Raw genomic sequence first — 23,965 nt, forward strand, 5'->3', positions numbered from 1 at the left:
GATAGCAGCAACTTTAGCTTAAATGACTACAGACATTTTTATCAGTCATAATTTCTGGAGAAATATAGCACAGACAGCGTACGCAATCAAATGGAGTATACTTTGAAAGGCTGTGCATTCGACTGTATGCATACACTAGAGCAGAGTTTCCCAACCGCTGTGCCGTGGCACATTAGTGTGCCATGTAAAATTACCAAAAACTTCCTATCTCTATTATATTTTGTTAAATCAGTGCTATTGGTAATCGTTAAGTCTGTTCGTGGGCTTTACAAATATTTAACCAATGAAAATCATTCAAAAGAGCTTAACCTCATAACGCCATTAGATCTTCAAATTGTCAGTCAAACCTCATAATACCACCCAAAATGAAGTGCCACGATGCACAGATTTGCATACTTCGCAATGCAGGGGTAAATAAAGAACTGATGTTTGAATAATTACAGCGTTTTCTTTACTCAAGAAACACTGCCTACAAAGCCTAATGTTTTTGTGTGGTAAAGAGTCTTAGCATTTGCCGTCTAGTTGTAGCCAATATACTTTGGTATGTTTTAAATATCCTGTGCATAGCGGTTCATCTTTTATATCATGGGATTTTGGCCAAATGTATTAGACAAGAAAAACTGATCGCCCATATTAGTGTTGTCAAAAGTACCAACCGGTACTGAAATTTTAAAGATGTCCGTTTCCCGCTAATATTTGAGCACTGTTGAGCAGATTCTTAGCTGATAGACGCAGCTTTCAAACGCTCCCTTGTGCTTCTGTGTAAGCGCTCGGTGAAGAGGGTGAAGCAATGATCATTTGTAGCCAATCACAGTCATATTTGTTGAGCGCGTGAACACAATAACCAATCAGCGCTGTTTATGAATCTGCTCAACAGCGCTGAAATGTTGGTGGGAAATGGACGTTTTTAAAATTTCAGTACCGAATGGTATCGCAGTCTGTACTTTTGATAACACTATGCCCATATAGCTACAATAAACATTATAACCTATAAACTGATGAAAACGAATGCAATTAATTAACTGCCTCGAAACACAGATCTCTGTCATTCGCTCGTCAAAAACCTCGTTAAATCCATTTTAGCGTGATTTTCTGAAAATGCTAACTGCAAGTGTTTGATCATATATATATATATATATATATATATATATATATATATATATATATATAAGCCAAAATACCAACTCTGACGATGCACTGTTAAATTATATACTCCTTTCTATCTTTTAAAAAAAGGTTGGGAAGCACTGTGCTTGAGTATGTGTAAAAAAAACCTGAAGTATACTTTGAGCTTAACCCTGCTCCTGGGGATCCACTGTCCTGCAAAGTGTATTTCCAACTTGCTTTAGCTCACCTGGCCTGTGATTTTTCCAAGTTATCCTGAATAAGTTGATTAGCTGGTTCAGGTGTGTTTGATTAGGGTTGTGACTGAACTATGTAGGACAGTGGATACCTAGGAGCAGGGTTGAAGACCTAGCTTTTAGATATTTGTATTGTATATCAACTGATGTTTTTCTAGGCTGGTGACAATTACATTTGTGTGTTTAACAAACAGTTTTATCTAAAGCAGTTTGTTTGTCCATGCATTCCCAAAACCGTGCTCTTGATCTAGGCACTTATCTTTAGGTTTCTCGAGAGGAAATGTTCTCTGGATGAACTGGCAAATTAAGAAATTTCATTACTCACTTTATTGATGCATTATTTCGTTAGCTGTATTACAACAAAAAACACTCAATATCACAGAATTGCCACATTAATAGATCACACTGACTCATAATTGCAACTGGTGCCAATCTTAATCTCGGGCAGCACGTCCTCCCTGCAGAGACACTGCAATTTAGACCTTGGCCTTGATGGTGTGGCTCTATTGATCCCTGCCTGTGTTATCACGACCTAACGATGCTCTGTGCTTCACTCCGCCTGATCGATAGAAGGCAAATAGGAGCCTTTGCATCACTTTCATTATCCAAATGCTTGTGCATTACTCCCTCTTCTAAGCCATTATCAAGCTTGATTTGAAACCTCTCAATCAAACTTGCTTTTATATTCTCCAGACCCTAGGGGGCTCACCTTGTACATCTATTAGGAGAACTATGCCAAAATACTCAATACTCGAATATTCGATGTGAAGATGCTCTCACAAACTTTGTGGCTCCAAGAGGCCATCAGAAAACATTTTAGTTCTCGGGTCGATTGTTATGGACTCTGTCTTGAGACATCAATGCTCCACAAGCCTTCAAAGAAGATCTGTTTATAAATGATTTATCGCTTCCTCTTTGTCCTAAAATACATTTTGTGACTACTGACAGCTCTCTGCCTCTTCCCAGAATTCTTTCCTGAACTGTTTGCCTTTCAAAGAGCAGGTCAAAGGATGAAGCCAATATTCCTCTCAATGTTCAGTATAGGCTTCCTGACTTGGCCTTCAGCATTGTTTGAAACCTGAGGACCCGTATGAAGTAAGAGTGCTGGTCTAGGGTCATTTCTGCTCAGTTTTTATTATTAATGTTTTCGTTTCATTGTTGTATCACTCTCCTGACTAGCACTTGTTCAATGAAGATGCCATTTTTCAACCACTGACGTTTATTTGTTGGTTTTTATATGCACCTCATCACCTTCTCCGAGGAAATATTTTCTTGACAGTTATGGGTTGTGTTTGAACACTGCTGCATGGCAGTTTTATGAAGTGAGGAATTTTTAGCTTCACTACCGACAATAAATCTGAAACGTAGCATCAGCTGAACATGGCTACAGCTCATAGTCAGCACTCCATTAGTAGAGTAGAACTACGTCTTTGTTCAAGTGATAGCAAAACAAAGATGGAAATGGTTTAAGATGCTTGCGCCTATGAACTACTCAATTATGCATTCATCAAATCAATCTGCATAGGAAACAATCTGCATAAATATTCATAATGAGCATTTAATCACCTGTAAAGTTGGGTTATTACCATATTAATGAAGAGGCATTTTTATGCAATTCCTTCCATTTGACTCTCATTTTGCCAAGTGTATTCTCTTTATTAGACATTGTTTTTGGTAGATTGGTTTGAGATAAGGGATTTGGTTTCTCAGCTCACTGAGGCACAAAGAAAGAATTTGCAGTTTTAATTCACTGCTTGTCATTGTCATAGGCAACACCTTTTTTAATTAAATGGCATTCACAACAATGTAGGCTTTATAACCGTGATTTCTAAACTATAGTAAAACTGACCATTAAAGTCAACAAGAAATTAAAATTGACTATTAAAATACATTTCTTTTTTAGATTCTTTATTGCACATCATTCAAAAGAAATAAGTGTCTGTTGTTGTATTCTTTGTAATCACAAGTTATTGGGACATGGTTTTATCTATAGTGGCTTTCGCACCGTGTAGTTCTAGGATCTCAGTTCTAGGAACTAGCCAGCATGGTGGTTCCTAGAGAACCAATTTCCCCCTTGGGGCGTTTTTCTGGTTGTATTTGCACTGGCAGCAGGAACCCTGAACCAGCCGACAGCGACACCTTCATTCACGGCATTTACTCTGGTGCGAAAGCCCCTTATGTGGCCATCTTCTCTCTAAATGCATCCTGTTCTCAATTTATTTTTTCTTTTGTTCTCAGCATCAACCTTCCTGAAGCAGGCCCTGGAGGGAGAGTATCCCAAACTCTTGAGGCTTTATAATGAGCTATGGAAGAGGCTGCAGCAGTACAGCGCAAGCATACAGGGGGCGCTTGTGAGCAGTGGTGCAGGTCTAGATGTGGAACTGCCAGTGTCTGAGCATGATACTGAAGATCTCTTCACCCGGACCAAACCAGACTATGAGTGAGTACTAGTTTGATGAAACACACATACACAGTTACATGTACACTAATTCTCCAACATGCATTTTCATAATTTTGTTATTATTACTGTGCAGTTTAATGAAGCTTAGTCCATACAGAAATGTTCCATGATAAATAATAATAGTTTCTGCCAAAATACAGTAGCTGCTACAGGAATTGTTATTACGTTTTTAAGACAGTGGTGGCTAATACCAAGCTGCCAGATATTTACAACAGTAACTCTTATAAATATGGTATTTTTGTAGAAACCATTGTAATTTTTTTTCAAGGTGAGGCCATATGAATGTTTTGTTTTCAGAACTAAATTGCAACTATCAATTTCTGAAATAATTACTGACAGGCTTAAAACTTTAAGATGCTAAGTGCAAGCAGTCCAACAGAAATGCCACAATTTCTCATAATAAAAGCCAGAAGCTTATCTACACAACTATTATCTTCCTAATCATTTTGGTGGCACAACAAATATTTTGTTTATCCGCAAAGTGCTCTCAAAACTGCTCTCATCAATCAGACAGTGTTTCTGCCTTTCACCTGAAAATGCTTTAGGAAGCAAAGAAGCCCTTCTACGCTCAGACACATTTTCATGCAATCTTTCAGAATGCAGTCGACATTTCTGCCAGTGTTCTGATCAAACACCAAGATCCCATAATCACAATTGTCCCCTAAACGGCCCACATTTTTACACACCGTTGCTTGCATCACATAATACAGCTCAAAAAAGCATGTCAAGATACATGACAACCAGCAATTAAAGCCAAGATTATTAAATCATCTTGTCAAAAAGTGGCAAATGTGTTTAATATGTCAGGATGATGTGGGGGGTAAACTATTTTCTTTGTATTTTACTTTGGAGAGATTCAGTAGATCTATATTTGGCTCTAATAAACAATTTGCTTTGTGGTAGAATTCAGTGTACTGCAAGCAGTACAGCATTGAACAGCATCCGCCGAGTTAAGTTTAGAGATCTATTATTATAGAGAAATCTATCATGTGTTAATTCACTGCACTCTTTTTATTTTTAATAGTAAGATTAATTTGGTTTTTAGGTCCTGACATTAATGCTGTTTCTTTTAGCCCGTTTAACACTATTGTCAAGATTTCCACAAACTATGATATTTTTTTGCAAGAAGTGTGCATAATTTATGATAATGAATGACTTTTTGCCCTCAAATTCACATTACCATTTATCGTCCAGTTTTTTTGCAATTCATTACTGTATTACAATAAAAAAAAATAGTAATACAAACGCTGAGATGGTTTAATCTAAATCAGCATAAAGGCCATACAGCTAATACTATCATGATGTATGAATGCTATTTTAAAAATGATTTATTTTAACTTCATTATAGGGATGAGAATGAGATTCTATGCGTTACTATAATGAGAGCTGTCAAATAATATTTTAAAATATACCTCATTTTCAGACCTTACAATATAATGAAAAGTCTGAAACCTTTAATGAAAATAGTAACCCTTGGAGAAACAATCATAAATCAGTTACATTTTATCAACAATTGGTATAAACGGGTCAAACTAAATAATATTTATTTGGAATTAAGCAGCTGTCAGCCAGGAAAACTAATTTATTACAGTGTAAAAATCAAATGCTGGCGGCTTTGATCACTACTGAGATGAGGAGTGTAAGTAGGTTGGTTTCATTAAGTGTCGTTCAGTTTGCTCTGCTGCACTTTTGATTTAGTCTCGATTTGTAATTATCTCTACGGGCATGCCTCTGATTAAATTCAAGATTTAGGTCAGTAAAATTTCATACATTGCACGCAGAGTTTGTGACATACATGTCATGTGCTTTTCACAAAAAAAAAAGCATGCACTCAGATTACATAAAGTGAAGGGTCTGAAATCATCAAGGTAGAGCAACTGCCAGAAAACACTTTCTTAGCACGTGTTGTCATTTACTTGTTTTACAGTTACAGTTAAGCAAGGGAATAACTTTTTTGCCATTTTATTTGTTCCAGTCCAGAGAAGGACCTAAAGGACTCCCTTCAGCCATATGAAGCAGCTTACCTGTCCAAGTCTCTGTCCCGCCTCTTTGACCCCATCAATCTTGTGTTCCCTCAAGGGGGCCGAAACCCACCCTCTAATGATGAACTTGACAGCATCATAAAAACAATAGCCAGGTACACCTCCAATATGCATAATATATCATAACTCTGTTCCATCATCATTTCCCTACTGTGCCACTATGCTGCCTTCTAATGCTGCCTGTAGTTTAGTATGTTGTCAACCCTCAGACAACATACAAAACTACCAAACTTTTCTATAAGTTTGATCGCAACCTATTATAATCATTGCTGTTAATAGTGTTCACCGTCTGTTTGATTACATGATATAAACCAACTGCTTGATTTTTACTGTACATTTCTGCCATTTGGACATCAACTTGACATAGTCACCACTGATAAGCTATTACTAAATACAATGTAGAAACTTACATTTTCTGTAAAGCTGCTTTGCAACGATTTGCATCATGAAAAGCGCTATACAAATGAACTTGAATTGAATTAATGCTGCTTTTCCACTGCATAGTACGGCATGGTTTGGCTCACTTTTGGGGGGTTTTGCACTGTGTACAGTACCTGGTACTTTTTTTGATACCACCTCAGTTGAGGTTCCAAGCGAGCTGTACCGATACTGAAATATGACGTGTAAACACTGCAGATCACTGATTGGTCAGAGAGAATCGTCACTACCAGCATCATTGGATTTGCGCCACACGACAACCCGCCAGCAACAGCCACTGCAGTATCATTTGATCGCACGACTTGTTTTAAACGACCGTGGCACTATAACAATCAGTCTATAATCCCACCAATTTTGAAGTGGCACTAAACTGCAGTGGAAAAGCAAACCGAGCCAAAGTAAAGCAAGCTGAGCTGTGCCATGCCGAGTCATACTCTAAATAGTGGAAAAGCGCCATAAGAAAGCTCATTTTTGGCCCGGTGTTAAGGAAGTATTGCATGTTTCCTTCATGAAGAAACCAATCCAAAAACGCACTGCAAGCATTTGGAGTCAAGAGAAATGTCAATTATAAATACAGTTACATTTCATATAAACTAAAGGACTAATAATGGACTGGAAAGTATATAATGTTTAGACTAACCATCAGCAGATTACTGATTGTTTTTATTTGACTGTAATTTGCTAACAGTTGATCCTATATGTTGTTTTTGCACGTTAGTGAGCTGAATGTTGCATCAGTGGATTCCGGCCTGACGATCGCAGTGGCCAAGAACGCCGCCAAGACTGTGCAGCTTTTCTGCGTCAAGTCAGAGCAGTTGGTAAGACACACACACAGAGATAATGAGCTAGGCTGAGCGGGAGGCTGTCTGCTCTCATGCCCCTCAACCCTGCCAGGGAGGTGACACACACGGTCGGCGACTGAGCTCATTATGAGAGCCGAGGTAGGGTGGGGCTCATCTCAACAAGCGTCAGAGAATCAGAGAACCTGCTGAGAGCCGTGACCTGGACAAGAGGCAGGGCGGATTTCAACCTACCTAGTTAGAGGTGCTACTTGATTTGGTCTATAAATAGAAGCCACACAAATCAGGCGAAGGTGAGATCAAGAATTCAATGCTTGGTCGGTAGTTGGTCGACCAAAAAAATAAATACCAGTAGCTGGAGGACAAATCAGTTTGCAACACAATATTCATGCTCTTAGTTTACTAAATAAATATACTTCTCTGCTGTTATATTGTGGTTCATAGATGTGTGCTTCTTGTGTGCTAAGCTATTGAAGTGGTCAGAGCGGCTTGAGTCTCAATCTCAGTAGTGATTAAATTACATGAAGATAACAGCCATCAACAAACTTTACAATGAGATCCATAAATGAGATCAATAAATGGTAACACTTTACTTACAGACTTTATGTATAATGCATTATAAAAGTAGTTTTAGTGCATTAATTGTCATGTAATGCACATTAAAATGCATTGTACAATCTCATGAATAATTGTAACCACAGTTACATTATAACACTTATCACTGTTACACAATGCATTTTAAATTCAGTTCTAATTATCTACGACAACTAGCTTTACAAGTGAGTAAATCCTTTCGTTCCTTAATCAGTCTCGTTTCAGTTAAATGTGTCCTGCTCTCCAAAGATTATGCAGCTGACTTCTGAGATAAAACAAAAAATCATTTAAAGACAACACGTGGTCCACATTTACCCTTTGCTTTCTTGAAACCTGGAGATATCAAGCAACTTAAAAATGGTAATTTCCAAACAAAGTCATGGAAATATTTGTAGTGAAATAATTTTTTAAGGTGTACTCCGCTCTAAATATTTCATCGTCTAGAACGAGAGCAGTCAACATGCTTGTAATTTTCAGTACTCGTGAACACCTTGGTTAGGTGGTTTAGTTATGTTTGATCATGGATGGACAACGGGTTGGGGTTAGGCAGGTCTTCATTAACAGAGTTGACATTTTTCATTGACTATAAGGTGTCTATCAAGTAATCTAGTTTTTCTGTGCTTTTCCAGTAATCGTTAACGCCTGAGAAATGTCATGGAAATGCGCCTGTAACTTTCTGGCATCTTAAATAACTTTTTCCAAGTATTATAAAATCAAGTCTGACATTATTTTGTGCTGAATATTCAGTTTCACTGAAGGTTCAGTGTTTCGCATACTGATTCATGTTATCCAACTCTTTTTATTTTTCCTCTTAGCTGTTTAAATTGCCTCACAGTTGTAGCGAAATGACCCAACTTGTTCATGTAGGTCTATCTCCATTCACTGTGAGCCGGAGGTGTGATTGATTGTTCCTCGCCAGGAAGGGTGTGATTGGATTAGTCCTGTGTCTGTCCTCGAATCACTAGCCCACTGACTCGATCTGTCTTATGTCAGCAAGCAGATGAATAACGAGGGTTTGGTTCTGTTCTTTCCTGGATTACAGATGTGTGTGATGAGCCATCTTAACCCTGTGAACTCAGTTCAGGGCCAAACCTTGACCTCTCCTTGGACTTACCTCTGAAAATGAGATCATCGTCGTATATTGTATAAATCTTTCAAGCAGTCAGAAATATGTCCTCACAATATAGGGAACAAGAAGCTCTCCAAGTCAAGACACAGATGGTTTCTTTTTGATTAAAGCCAGTTTAACACAGGCAGCAAACAGACTCCAACAGTTAATGGATGGATATAAATGAAGACAAAGTGAAGGACTGTATCTCTACTGACCTCTCATATCCTTCCTGCTGTGATAATGGAATGGGACTTGAACCAACTCCGATCTACAGATTTATGCAGAGTGCACTTGCAGGGAGAATGATTTCCGAAACGTGGATAAAATGTGCCCAATGTGCCATATAGATGATAGCCCCAGGCTTTAAGAGTGCTTCTTGCATCAGAGAACCTCTCCTTATGATTCATCTGAGCTGTAGCCAGTGTCCTGATGATGTACATTGTCACAATCCAATCCGTTGATTCCGTGGAAGCAGTCATTGCCAGCTTTCTTCAGCTCTGTTCCTTAGAAATCCTGTATGGTTTTACTTAAATGGACAAAAAAGTGAAAATTCTGCCTTTTTTTTTAATTTTTTATTCACCCTCATGTTGTTCCAAACCCAGAAGACTTAAGTTAATCTTTGAAACACAAATGAAAAAAAAAAAAGAAAAGATATTTCTTAATAAAACCTGACAGGTTTCTGTTACTCCATTGAGATTCCAGGCAACCAAAACTTAGAAGAGCATCATAAAAGTTATTTAATACAAATCTTGTGAAGAGATACGATCGCATTAAATGATGAATATTTAATTTTGTCTTTTTTTGGTTGCCTGGACTTTCAGTGGAGGAACGGAAGCCTCTCAGGTTTCATTAAAAATATCTTAATTTATGCCTTTAAGATTAACCAAAGACTTATGAGTTTGGAACAACATAAGGGTAAGGCTTTATTTTGTGGGTGAATTGTTCATTTAAATTATAGTTACAATAACCAATGGACATTCTCCCTAATGGAAGTTTTTCTTTTTCTTTCAAAAAATAGGTCAGTGTTTGAGTTTTAAAGTAGCTTCCTGTAATCTGGTTTAGCTGCAGGGGAAATATTTGACAACAGCGCTCTTCCATGAGGATTACAGAGGTATAAGAATGTTTTTGGACTTCAGGAAGGTTTACCGCAGACCTAGGGTCGCACAGCAGTTAATCTCAGAATGGTTCATTACTGTATTGAACTGCAGATATACACCGGAGGCTAAGCTTTATTTAACATCAGGTGTGAAGGAGCAACTCACCTAGAATCATCACTAGCGTTACTGCACCTTACTTGGCATCTCCACACCTGCCACGGGAAACGTTAATTAACCGTTACCTTGCCATTTTTAGACTGTTGCCATGGTACCCCTGCTGCCACTATCCTACGTGGTTTTTCCTCGCAGATGATGTGTGATATATTTTTTTTCTCCCCAATTTTATTTTAATTTTGTCTTGGAGGTTGTGCTGCTTTTTTACGATTTGAGCTTTGAGTTGTTTTGTCTGTAGCAGCTGTTTGTTTATGTCAGGAGGCAGCAGTGCGGCACGAATACGTGTTTGTGTGCGGTGGTTCGCTCGTGACTGAGACAACCTTTTGCTTGTTAGTTCCTGTGGTGTGGCACTGAGCTGGGCAAATCCTTCTTCTATTTCGTCTCCCTATTGCTCGCCCTTCAACCCACAATGCCAGCTGCTTCTGCTGTCTGAGCTCCATGGTGACGCCCGTGTCTCAGCATGCTGACCGCTGTGCCACCACTGAGCAACACGCTTCTGACCTCAGACAAACACTGGGACATCTGGGGAAATTAGTGGGAGCTTGTGGTCGCCTCGCTTTTGATGTTGACTGCTTGATCATTTACTGAAGTCTTTGGCTGTGACGCTCGATATTGTTTAATCTCTCATATTTTCTCCCTTCTTTCTTTCTTCTGTATTTCTCTCAGCTGTGTACACAAGGGGATGCCAGTCAGGTGATCGGACCCCTGACGGAGGGTCAGAGGAGAAACATTGCCGTGGTGAACTCTCTCTTCCGTCTGCAGCAAGCTGTGGCTAAAGTAAGAACACTAGCTCTCATTCAAGACACTATAGTTACTACAGGTTTTTTTCACCCCACAATGTCATTTATTCATCCTTGTGTTGTTCCAAGCCCATATAACGTACCACCTTCTAAGAAACATGGTTTCTTTTGTCTCATTTTAGCAGTACTCATTTAATAAAAGTGAATGGGGTCAGATGCTCTCAAGCTCCAAAAAATAACAACAACAACAAAAAAAACACTAAAAGTACTACAAAAATGTGACCCTGGACCACAAAACCAGGCATAAGGTTCAATTTTTTGAAATTGAGATTTATACATCACCTGAAAGCTGAATTAACAAGCTTTCCATTGATATATGGTTTGTTAGTAGTTGTACCAATATTTGGTACAACTATTTGAAAATCTAGAATCTGAGGGTGCAAAAACATCTAAATATTGAGAAAATCGCAATGCATATTAAGTTGTGTTATATTTACGGTAGGAAATTTACAAAATATCTTCATGGAACGTGATCTTTACTTCCTAATGATTTTTGCAAATCAATAATTTTGACCCATGCAATGTATTTTTGGCTACTGCTATAAATACACCCGTGCTAGGTTTTGTGGTCCAGGATCACAAATAGTCCAAACGACTTCAACATATTTGAATATACACTGCTCCAAGACATTTGAGAGGTGTGGTAAATGGGAAGATCAAAAAGTTTGGTCTGTTCCTTGCACAAAGCTTTGATGGTCTTATATGGAACTTATATGGTCCCTATTCATTTTCACTGTATTGTAAATAGCTCTCCGTACATTCTGCTAATCATCTTTCTTTGTGCTTCCCATATTAAAGAAATAAACAAGGTATGGTGAGTAAAGGGTAACTACCCCTTTAAAACTCCAATGGATGTATGAAATTACATTTCCACACCAAGGAAAGATTTTGTGGGGCGTTTAAATAGAAGTCAGCATGAAATTATAGAGTCCTGTTGTATTATAAAACTCCTCTATGTGCGGAAAACAGTCGACCTGTCTATAAACAGCATATGGCTGCAGTGCCTTTACTCAAGTCTTTTCTCAGGAGAGAGTCTTGAAACTGCAGACTCACCACCAGTCATATCTGTACAATATGAGTGGTGATATTTCACAAGTGGCTTTTTTAGCACCAGCTGATGTAGTTCCCAGTCTGCCCCATTAAAAAAACATGCCAGCAGCAGCCAAAGCTTTTTTTCTTGCTGGTGTGATTAATAAGGTAATAAAAAGAGATTTCTCTATGATTAAATATTTAAACTGGAGGTGATCAGAGTTTTACTGGTGCTTGTTTCAGTAAGATTATTTTTTTTAGGGCCTGGACTTTGAGTGAAGACAGGAATTAATGTTCAAGGGCTCTAAACATTAAATGATTGCTGACTTTGAGTTGTTTTCAGGTTATATCTGGACTGGGTACCTTCCCTCCTGCAGCACAGCAAGCGCTCACAGCATCTTTAGAGGTAAAACAAACAAAATTCTGTTTACACCAAAATCACTACAAAGATCATACGAGGAACATCCATAATTCAGTTAAAATAACAATATGCTAAAATCATCACAACTGGTCACTGGCAATACATGTTAATTACTTAACGGGGCCTAACTACACATGGTCATATTAGTAACACTGTATACATCTTTTTGGTTTGAATATCAGCTCTCAGCAGGTAATGTCCTCGATATTCACAACATTCATTTCATGCTGTTTTTCGGCAACAAGTGCACTGCACTATTTATGCAGATAGTGGTGCATGACACACCATCAAGCTGTGAGCATTTGTGCATCTGATAGACATTAACAGGTGAGCACACGGGACCATGAACAAAAGAGTCTGATAAAGATGCTGCAGCTGTACACAAGCACACACAGAGTCAACAGGTGGTTTCGGGAAAGTAATTGGGTAAACATTGAGCTTCTCTGAATTCAGCTCTCTGTCCCCTGAGGTAAATTGGCTATCAGATGAGTAAACTGGTCATTCTCTTCCCCTTCGTCTCTCTTAACGAAACCTGCCAGCTGTACGGATACGCACACACGCTTTAACCCTTGATCTTTTAAGTGTAAACAACAGTCCAAGGTGAAAACACATTACCACACTTTACCACCCGCTGTCCTCAGAGTTGAGGCTGTGCTCTCCTCCCATGTAGGGCATGTTATCTTGATATCCCTGTCCAAAATGGTTCAAATGATGTGAACTGTGGCGGGGGGTTTTATAAAAAAAAAAAAAAAAAGAAACACAAAATGTCCAAAAAGGGGAAAAAGTGTCCGAAATAAAAAGGGAATCTGTTTATTTGGGGCAGTGTTCGAGAAGGAAGGTAAGGGGCGGCGGCTTCTTCCCTGGCCCACAATGCTTGAGGGGGTTCCCCTGCTCGGCATCCAAGCCCTCTCTGAGGTGCGTCTTAAATCCGGACCACGGGTTTATATTTAGATTTATTTTGGTTTTTTGGGGGAGAGGGGCTTTTATGCCTTTAGGACGGCAAAGGATCACGAGTCAGGAATCGAACTCGGGTCGACAGAGGCGCACTAACCAAAAGGAAAGGGAAAGGAAGGAAAGGAGGTAACTTGTGGTCAAGTATGGTGACACATACTTGGAATTTGTGCTCTGCATTTCACCCATCCAAGTGAGTAGTGAACACACACACCGTGAACACACCCCCGGGGAGCACTAGTCATTCACTCCCCCCACCTACAATCCCTGCCGGACCTGAGACTCGAACCTGCAACCTTTGGGTTACAAGTCTGACTCTCTAACTATAAGGCCATGACAGGAACTGTTCTAAACCAGAACGAAACGGGCAAAGAATCTGAGCAAAGAATGCCGGGAAAGCTGAGTACGTGACTACCTACTTTGTTGAGAAGGAGTTTAGGAAGAAGAGATGTGCAGCAGAGATTTGCTCTTTATCTCCTGCTTGCAGGGGATTTTGCCGATGACCAGCCCTATTTGGTCAGTGAGACCTATTGGGTTTGCATTGATGTCGCTCAGAGATGAAGAGCCGGATAAGAGCCTAGGACTAGGGGGGCCAGCTGTGACACACACGATGGTCAGACTGATGTCCCATCAGCAAATGTCAGGCAGTCACATGGGAGGAGGGAGAGCAGGTATTAGCGCAAGTCTCCATGCGTCCATGTGAGGAAATACTACAAGAACCAATGACCTTCAGAAGAACTATTCATTCACACACGTTCAGTAATGTCTGGCTGATTGATATCATGGATAATTCTGTCTCTTTTTGTTTAATTCACATTCTTTAGTTAACTTATATTTTTTGTGTCTCTTGCAGTCGGTTCAGGCTCTGATGAATAGTGCCATTCAGCCACTGCTAAATTCTGTTACCGACTCTGTCGAAGCAATACTCATTACTATGCACCAGGAGGATTTCTCTGGGTAAGCAAGCAACACATGCACTGTATTACTATAATATGTACTGCATACAGCTCAGTATGTACTGTATATATTGCGTACCATTCCATGTAAGGCTACTCAGCCTGCATGAACAGTAGCATGTTACAATGTTAAACAACCTCAGTTGTATCCACTTATCATCTTGGAAATTTAATATAGTTATTTTTAAACTTAAAGGGATAGTTCACCCAAAAATGTAAATGACCCCATGATTTACTCGCCCTCAAGCCATCCTAGGTCTATATGACTTTCTTCTTTCAGACGAATACAATCGGAGTTAAACATTAAAAATTAAACATTAAAAAATGAGGTTTTGAAGCAAAATCAAGTGCATAAATTCATCATAAACAGTACTCAACATGGCTCTGGGGGTTAATAAAGGCCTTCTGAGTGGAATCAATGCATTTGTGTAAGAATAATATCCATATTTAAAACTTTACAAACCATAATATATAGCTTACACTAACTTGTCCTATGTTCGTTCATGAGAGAAAGTCATATGCACCTAGGATGGCTTGAGGGTGAGTAAATCATGGGGTAATTTTCATTTCAGGGTGAACTATCCATTTAAGTGCAAAACTTTGTGGGATACCGTAATCCAAGCAGTAGGATTTATTCTAATGGAGTCAACCAGCAAGTCTTATGTAAATGATTCACCTCACGCCGTGCAGCATCGGTGCTCTGCAGCTAAAAAGTGAGAAACCTAACACTCCAGGTTTACTAAATTTTCCCATATATATTTGACCATTTCAAAACGCCACACAAAACAAATGAGAGATGTCAAAATTGGGATTTATGGTTGTACAAAGACCGTGTTCTCCCCTCGTGGGCTTTTTCTCAAACACTAAACGTGACATTTGGGATTATGTGCCCTATTTAGTCTCGTTGAGGGCAGTTATGAGACCAGGTCTCTCTTAGCTCACTATATTTCAACAGAGCAGAGACCGAGTGTAATGGGTGTGCTAGTTCTTTACCATTTAAAAGTTATGGTGGCACTGCCAGTATTTCTAAGTTTGGAAATCACAATGCTATGATGACAGGGTGATGCAATTTAATAATAGCTGCTAAGTTAGTTTGGCTCCTCTTTGACAATATTATGATTTCCTTATATGCAGTCTTTAAACTTATAAATCTCCATTCAGTTATTCATGTCCTCATGCTGAAAGACTGAACCTGCGATGCCATGAGACTGTGATTGCAACAGACTGCAGACGCATGAACACCCTCATGATGTGGTTTTGGCTGTTATAATGGACAAATTCCCTGAAGATTGTCTTCTGCATTAATCTCTCGTTTTCTCTTGCACTTGCTCTCGTTGGTTGGTCTGGGTGGTCCAGTGAATACAACAGAGAGTGATGTGCCAGCGTTTGATAACATTTAAACCGTCACCCCTATGATTCAGCGTGGCTTCTTTTGTCCACATCTCTCGTCCCCGCAGGGCCACTGGAGTCAGGCTTGGTGGGCTTGTTTTATTTCTGTCCCCGCTGTCGGGTATTCCTGAGGGAAGACAGCAGAGAAATAAACATGCTATAGACACGGTTTTGTCCAGAAACACCCCCAGTTTCACCCTGTCAGCAGCAGCTGCGCAAAAGAGTTTTCCTCCTTTGGAGATGAGCTAAAAGGGTGAATCTCACAAAATCAATGTCTGAGTCATATGTTAGTCCAAAATGAAAAGAAATAAACATTAAAAAAATTATATATATTGCATATAAATTAAGTACATTTTTGTAAAAACACGATTTTATTAAATCATTCGTATATCATGGTTGTGTTTATAATAGTGCCTCTGATGTATGCTGATTTTTTAAATTAAAAATGATCAGTCTATTATAGTATTTGTACTCCAATATAGTAAATACTTGACAAAACAACAGGGGCTAAGAATGCTGCACTGGTCTTCTCACATAATCAACGGTGCTCTTTGGATATTTAGAGATCAATATCAACTAGAAAGATTAATTATTCCAAGGCACTTGTAGTAACAATAAAAAGCCTTTGAATTAAAGGCTTTTTTTTTTTTTTGTTACTACAAGTGCCTTGGAGTAATTCATCTTTATAGTAAATACATGCTGTATTACAATAGTGTGAATTAGAAAAGAAAAACTCACAAGACGCAAAAAAACATTACGATAATGAAAATTAAAATGTGCTTAATTAAAGCATGAAATAAATGTTAATTTGACCCTAACACAATCTTTTTTTTTTTTTTTAAGAAAATCCTTTTTATTTCAAGGTAAAATATTAAAAAAATGTAAAGTTATTGTGAGATTCACCCAAAAATGACCTCCTATATGTGTAAGGAAAAACTGACTATCACTTGCTAAAAGGCATTAACACGACCTTCCTTTTCTGACATTGTGTGTGTGTGTATTTCAGCAGTTCCAGTAGCTACACATTTATGATATTGATTATGTGACAAAGGAAATCAATGTGTTGCTTGTAGCTGTAGTCTACGCTCACATTACAAGATTACAGTACACTACTCTTGTGTGTGTGTGTGTGTGTGTGTGTGTGTGTGTGCGTGTATACCTCCAGTCCTTTACCAGCAGGTGGCCGTCCGGACGTGCCATGCTCTCTGTACATGCGTGAGCTGCAGGGCTTCATTGCACGAGTGATGAACGACTACTTCCGCCCGCTGCAGTGTCTGGACTTCCTTTACGATAGTACAGAGATCATCGCCCAGCGCGCCATCACCCTCTTCATCCGCCACGCCAGCCTCTTGCGTCCACTTGGAGAGGGAGGGAAGATGAGGTTGGCGGCCGACTTTGCTCAGGTGAGAAAAATGATGGTCAGCCTTCATCATTCGTCTCTTTTACTTGATCTGTGGCTCTCACTAATTTTCTTTTGTCCATGAATCACAAAGTAATTGGGAACTACGGCTGTTAAGCTCCAAAATCTTCTGATTTCATTCATTAGCTTTCTGTGATTTAAAAAAAAAACAATTGCTAAGTTTAAGCATTTATAAATTAAAAAAATCACTGTAACTCTCAAAACAGATACAAACCAAATAATTCATTCAAAAGAAAATTGAAAATTGTGTCATTAACTCACCCTCGTGTTGTTTAAAATCCGTATTCAAATTTCTTTCATCAATTAAACAATGTAAATGGGAACCGTAGCTATCAAACTCCAAAATTATATATATAAAAAAAACACCATAAAAATTGTTATAATAGCTTTCTGTGAGAAACAAGCAAAATATAAACATTCATTCACTGAAAATTCAATGTAGATCTCAAATCAAATATATGGTCCCTTTAGACCAAATAATTAATTCAAAAGTACAAATTCTATCAATTTTTTCACCTTCATATTGTTACAAATCCATATTTAACTTGTTTTCGACCATGAAACAAAGTAAATTGGAAATAGGGATGTCGAGCTCCAAAATAACAAAAAACACCATAATTTTTCTTCAGCATTCAGATGTCTTACATTAACTTTCTGTGAGAAACAGCAAAATTCAAGCATTTATTCACTGAACACTCACTGTAGCTCTTAAATGCATAGCGTCTTTAAACATTTGAGGTAATTGACATCCAACCTCATGCAAAGTGTGTACATGCATCATGTTTAAGTTTTACAGTCAAGTTCTCATGTGTCTAGAAAACAATGACTCTTTGCATCTGTGACTGAACATCTCATGTGCATGTGTTACAGATGGAGCTGGCCGTGGCTCCTCTCTGCAGACGGGTTTCAGACCTGGGGAAAGCGTACCGTCTCTTGCGATCTTTTAGGTGAGTCTTTATTTACAGTCTGGATGATGTCAGGTGACTTTATCTTCCTGTCCTCGAGTGACTGCAAGCAGCTCCTGATGTCACACACTCAGTAATTTTGAGTCTATTTTTCACACAAATGCTCTCAATTTGTGTTATCCTTTGTCCCCGTCCTTCCCCCGCTGAGACAAAGAGGTCGCCTGGAGTCTTCCCTCTGAAAATTGCTGTTAATTAACAGTGAGAGAGAGAGAAAGGAAGGTTATTAATGGAGATGCTCGTCTGATTAGCTGAGGAGAAGTCGGTGTCAAATTATCTGTCCGGATAATGCTCTAATGCTCACCTTCCGTTGCTTCTTCGTTGTTTTTGTTTGACTCATGACAGCTCTACGTTCTTGGTCTTGATTTATCGGTGCGCGTTATTCCAAATAAACAAGTTTTCTACTGTAATCTTTCGTCAGAATGTAATATCTTGTTCCTCCATTTAAACTGCTTACGTGTCGTTTCTATTTCAAACTCTTTGCAAAGCTGCATTATGTATAAATGTGTTAATGTTTCGTCCAAAAATGCTGTTTTGGACCTGAGAGGAAATTGGCATTCAAGTTTTTATAGTACAATGAACTGGTGTCTCATGAACAACTTAATGTTCAGGTTTGATTAAGGCAGCATGCATTCTCCATACTTCCTCCAGGCAATCTAATAAACACCAGTCAGGTCTCGCAGGATAGCTAATCAAATTAAACCGGTGCCATCTATGCCAGCTCTGGGTACGACTGCCGTGCCTGGTTCCCTCATGAGCAAGGCCCAATTCCCCACTAGCAACTTTATTTTACTCAAGGAGCATGTGTGTAAGCATGCAAAATGATGTCTGACAACCACAGGGGAAAGATGTTATTGCAAGAGAGCCCTAAGATAGAGATATAATTATTAATATGGAGATATTTGTCTTGTTTGATCACTGTTGAGGGACCGCAGACGGCAAGTGATATAATTTTCGACCCGAACCGAGGTGCAACTTGTAAATGACATTGGTTTCTTTTTCATACTTGTAAGCTTGTTTGATTAAATATAGCCTCTCAGCTAATAGAGTACAGGGACATAGTTACCCTCTAGATATGCGTGTTTAAATTTGGAGTTGATTCATGAAGTAGCCTATCTTGAAATTTCTTCTTTTGACTTGGGTTGTATATGAAAAGGATGTTTGCTATGGAAATATCAGTACTACTATTACTGTTGTAGAGGCTTCTGTCTTCTGCATTCTTGTTAGTGTACCCTTTTATTGCTGGCTGAGAAAAACCGGTTATACTATTACTTACTTTATTTATTACTTAATTTTATTATTACCTTTACTTACCCAAGCAATCAGATGTATGTTTTTGTCTGGTGAATGATAAAATGTATAAAATGCATAGACTTACATTGTTTTCCATTCATGAAAATAGTGATGCAATTAGATTTAAAATAATTATTCATAATATAATAATAAGAGTCACTTTGCGATCTCATTATATTGCATCTGTACTTTGTCAAGTAGCTTTTACAAGTGATTGGCTGTGTGATTTCCGGCTGGTGAACGATAACACGTATAAAAAATGCATAGGTTTGCATTGTTTTCCACATGTTTTTAATAAAACTCATAATCAGATTCACTTTACAATCTCATTATACAGTATTCAAGAACTGCATAAGTTGTACATACCGCAGCATGTTGAGAAGAGGTGATTGGTTGGTTGAGAGTATGATTTTTGGTTGGCGAGGAGAAAATGCGTATTAAAAAAAGCATAGACTTGCATTGTTTTCCATTTATGAAAATAGTGGTGCAGTTAAAATGATTTAAAATAAGATTCACTCTACAATCTTATATTGTATTCAAGCACTGCACTGGCACAAAAATAAATCTAAGATTAGACTGAAACTGGGACTTTTTTTTAAAATATCATTTGCATCTTGTCAGCAGTGAGTAGATATCTGCTGTGAAACCGGTGGAGGATGTCACATGATCTCCACTTTAACATGTCACAGACATTTGGTGAATTTTATTTGACGTTTTTTTCATATGCACCTACCTTTCAAATCTTCAGCATTCATTTCAGGCTCTAAATTGTGATTCCCGGTGAATATGAATATATTTGTCTGTCTCTGTTTCAGACCTCTGCTGTTTCAAACGAGTGAGCACATCGCTAGCAGTCAAGCGCTGGGAGATTTGATTCCATACAGCACCATATTGCATTTCCTGTTCACTCGTGCCCCGGCTGAACTCAAATCACCACATCAGGTACACACACACACACACACACACACACACACAGTTGCACTAATGCGGAGAGATGGAAACCTCTTGGTTATAGATCCTCAAGGATTGAGGTTTTAGGTTTGGGTGTTAGTGAGCAAAAGGTCTTTGAGGTCAGATCCTGTTTATTATGCCCTTGAGCGGGGCAATTCACCTCAAGTTGCCCCATCGCGACTGTCCATGTGATTGACCTACTGTAAGCTGCTTTAGATAAAAGCTTCTGCTAAATGACACATTTCATTTTGAGTGCTTGGACTGGAAAAGATGAAGATATTTTTAGCCATTTTATAAAATGAGGGTTCTCTAAAATAGCTTTAGCATGGGTGATTTGTAGAGCTCTTGTGTACCACTAATACTGCTTGCTTTCCCTTATAAACAGAGAGCGGAGTGGTCAATCTCTCGCTATTCTCAATGGCTGGATGACCATCCATCAGAAAAGGACCGTCTCACTCTTATTAGGTAAGATCCAAGGATAAACCTTTCCAGTGACGCCAGTTTGCTCTAATTTAGTTAGTGGTTTCGTTTTCAACTCTTTAACCCATCAAACTAGGATTGTCAGGCTTCCCACAATCACAGAAAACCTGGAAATATCAGGGAATTTTAAAACACAAATAAATATTAAAAACAATGCATTTCTGTGAAAATAAATTACTGTGTATATATATATATATATATATATATATAAGTTGATGCAATACATATAGTTTGATATATAGTTGCCCATTATATTAGTTGATGCTATGCATATATTTTAGTGCTGTCATCCAAAATAAGTTTTTGTTTACATAATATATGTATGTGTGCTGTGTATATTTATGTATATATAAATACACACACATGCATGTGTATATATTTCAGAAAAATAGGTTGTTTATATATTAAATATATTTATTTATAATATTATAAATTATATGAATATAAATATAGACATGTAAATATTTTCTATATATATATATTGTATGTGTGTATTTATATATAAATAATAAATATACAGAGAACACACACATATATTATGCAAACAAAAACTTTTATTTTGTATGCGATTAATCGTTTGACAGCACTAATATATTTATATATTTAATTACAAATATTTCTAGTCACTATGAAAATGTCCGTGATATTTCTATGGCTTTTAAAGATTGTATTTACTTGACACTACATTTTTTAGGTCTGGAAATCAGTTTTAAAATTCTGTGATATTTCCAAGTTTTCCATTATTGTTGGATCTCGACTGTGATTTCCATATATAGAAAAATCACAGACATTTCTAAAGTAAATATACTTTCTTTTTTTTTTATGCTCAGCTCTAAAAATTTTTAATTGGCAAGAAATTGCATTTTATGAGTGCAAAGTTCCTAAAAAATAATTTTTAAAAATCCCTATTCATGGAAAACTCATGGTGGTAATTTAGTAGTTCAGACCAGAACTGAACTTCTCTGTGCAACATCAGCATCCTCTAGTGGTGCTTTGGAGAAAATACAGCAGCTTTTCTTTGATTAGTGAAAGTAGGTAATTAAAATGCGACTTTCCTTTGTTGCAGGGGGGCGCTGGAGGCATATGTGCAGTCTGTCCGAGCCAGGCAGGGTAAGGAGTTTGCCCCGGTGTATCCCATCATGGTCCAGCTGCTGCAGAAGGCCACAAGCATCTCATAGGATCTGCAAACAGAGCCCTGTCTCATCAGAATAATTTAGACAGTTCATCATAATACAATTGTCTTTATTATATTTCATTACATTATGATGATTATTTTGCTGAAGTCGGAAATTAATGTGTATAGGTTTATGATTAATTTTTTTTTTTTTTTTTTATGGGTTGTTTGATTACTACTGGCTTTAATAAGAATCCCTACCTTTTAAACAAATCTACACATATTTAAAAATAATCTGTTTTGCTGGGTGCAGCAGAGTGCAAAATTATTACTAAACGCATTATGTAAATGCTGATTAAAGAATGTCTTGTGCCTTCATCACAGACGTCTCATTCATCACAGGTTTTGATTTATAACCATAACCTTTGTATATCTGACGAGTTAGCTTTTCACATGTTTTCAGATACAGAAAAATAGTTTGGATCATTTTTATTGCATTTTTTGCAATGCCACTTACTATAAAATTAATGCAATGACAACTAGGCATTTTAATTGTGATTTAACTGTCCAAATACTAACCTTTGTTGGTGCTAGTAGCTATTCAAAACAGTAAAAGGAAAATGACAGTGTTGCTTTGAAAAAGTATATGTATTTATCACCATCATACAGTTTTAAATAACAATAGATGGCGTTTTTGATATCCTTTTAAGTCAGAAGCATGTTAAGTAATAGTTGAGAGTCGTAGCATTGGTTAATAATAACAGCTGTATTACTGTATGCCTGGTGAATATTAAGCTGCCTCTTAATATTCGGCTCTGGTTCTGGTTCAGTTCTTCTTCCTGTCTGTGAATCATCAAAGTCTTTCCTTTGCCACCAGGGGCCACTTCAGCCAATCTTCAGAGACCAGAGATCCTCTTTTCATGTCTATCTCCATTTTACACTCTTTTCACACCGTTTTATTTGACCTACATGGCATAATCCCAGATTTTATTGTTTAATATGTGCCATCTGTGGGCTTACCAGTAATATGCTGCTATAAAACAGTAATTCAACTTCTCTTTCTCTCCAGTTTTGCATAATCATGCAAATGTGATTCATCCACTTGACTAACCGCTCCTTGAAAAATTAAATGAATTTTGTGTGCGTGTCTCAGACAGACAGTTAATCTGAAATATTTCACAGTGCCATAGTGCACCAGTGCATATTTGATCTCATATAAATAACCGATCATGACATATAAAGATGATGTAATGTAACATGCACCCAAACAAACCAAAGATATTTTACATTCAGCTATATTAAGATGATTAAAATCCATGTAAGATGGAAATTAAGTCTTACCCATTATCTTGGTATGGAATTTCAGCTCTCACAAAAGCAGTCAGAGGATGAAGACCTTGAATATTGATTAAAAGAGGCTTGAAAACTGAAATAAAAAAAGCAATAATCTGATAGCTTTTAAAACATACAACACAATAGAAATTGTTAAACAGAGTGCATTAAGAGGGAAATACAATAAACTTACGTGAAAACGCATACACTATGAATGAAAGCTATTTGATATTGATAGGAGTTTACATATTAACTCATACATATTTAGTTTTCTAGTTTTGTTTTAGGCAATGTGTGCTGTGCATACATGCATATATGTGACCCTGGAGCACAAAACCAGTCTTAAGTCGCTGGTATATATTTGTAGCAATAGCCAAAAATACATTGTATGGGTCAAAATTATCCATTTTTCTTTTATGCCAAAAATCATTAGGATATTAAGTAAAGATCATGTTCCATGAAGATATTTAGTGAATTTCCTACTGTAAATATATCAAAACTTAATTTTTGATCATGCATAGCTAAGAACTTCATTTGGACAACTTTAAAGGTAATTTTCTCAGTATTTAGATTTTTTTTGCACCCTCAGATTTTCAAATACTTGTATCTCAGCCAAATATTGTCATATCCTAACAAACCATACACCAATGGAAAGATTATTTATTCATCTTTCAGATGATGTAGAAATCTCAATTTCGAAAAATTTACACTTACTACTGGTTTTGTGGTCCAGGGTCACATATGTATGTTTTATGACATTTGAACTGTGATGACTGGTACATATCGGTT

General features: G+C 37.6%; 1 protein-coding gene across 1 annotated transcript in view; it reads left to right on the plus strand.

Annotated features, from left to right (window-relative positions):
• Nucleotides 1-22,222, plus strand: part of cog5 (component of oligomeric golgi complex 5) — a 69,133-nt gene extending 46,911 nt beyond the window's left edge. The window contains exons 12-22 of the mRNA XM_058772078.1: nt 3,600-3,801; nt 5,798-5,959; nt 7,021-7,120; nt 10,745-10,855; nt 12,251-12,313; nt 14,133-14,236; nt 16,790-17,027; nt 17,915-17,991; nt 20,115-20,241; nt 20,636-20,715; nt 21,797-22,222. Of these exons, the coding sequence (XP_058628061.1) occupies nt 3,600-3,801; nt 5,798-5,959; nt 7,021-7,120; nt 10,745-10,855; nt 12,251-12,313; nt 14,133-14,236; nt 16,790-17,027; nt 17,915-17,991; nt 20,115-20,241; nt 20,636-20,715; nt 21,797-21,908 (1,376 nt within the window). The 3' untranslated portion in view covers nt 21,909-22,222. The remainder of the gene's footprint in view (nt 1-3,599; nt 3,802-5,797; nt 5,960-7,020; nt 7,121-10,744; nt 10,856-12,250; nt 12,314-14,132; nt 14,237-16,789; nt 17,028-17,914; nt 17,992-20,114; nt 20,242-20,635; nt 20,716-21,796) is intronic.
• Nucleotides 22,223-23,965: the final 1,743 nt, after the last annotated feature.

Source organism: Onychostoma macrolepis, chromosome 04 (assembly GCF_012432095.1).
Source record: "Onychostoma macrolepis isolate SWU-2019 chromosome 04, ASM1243209v1, whole genome shotgun sequence".
NCBI classification, from domain to species: Eukaryota; Metazoa; Chordata; class Actinopteri; order Cypriniformes; family Cyprinidae; genus Onychostoma; species Onychostoma macrolepis.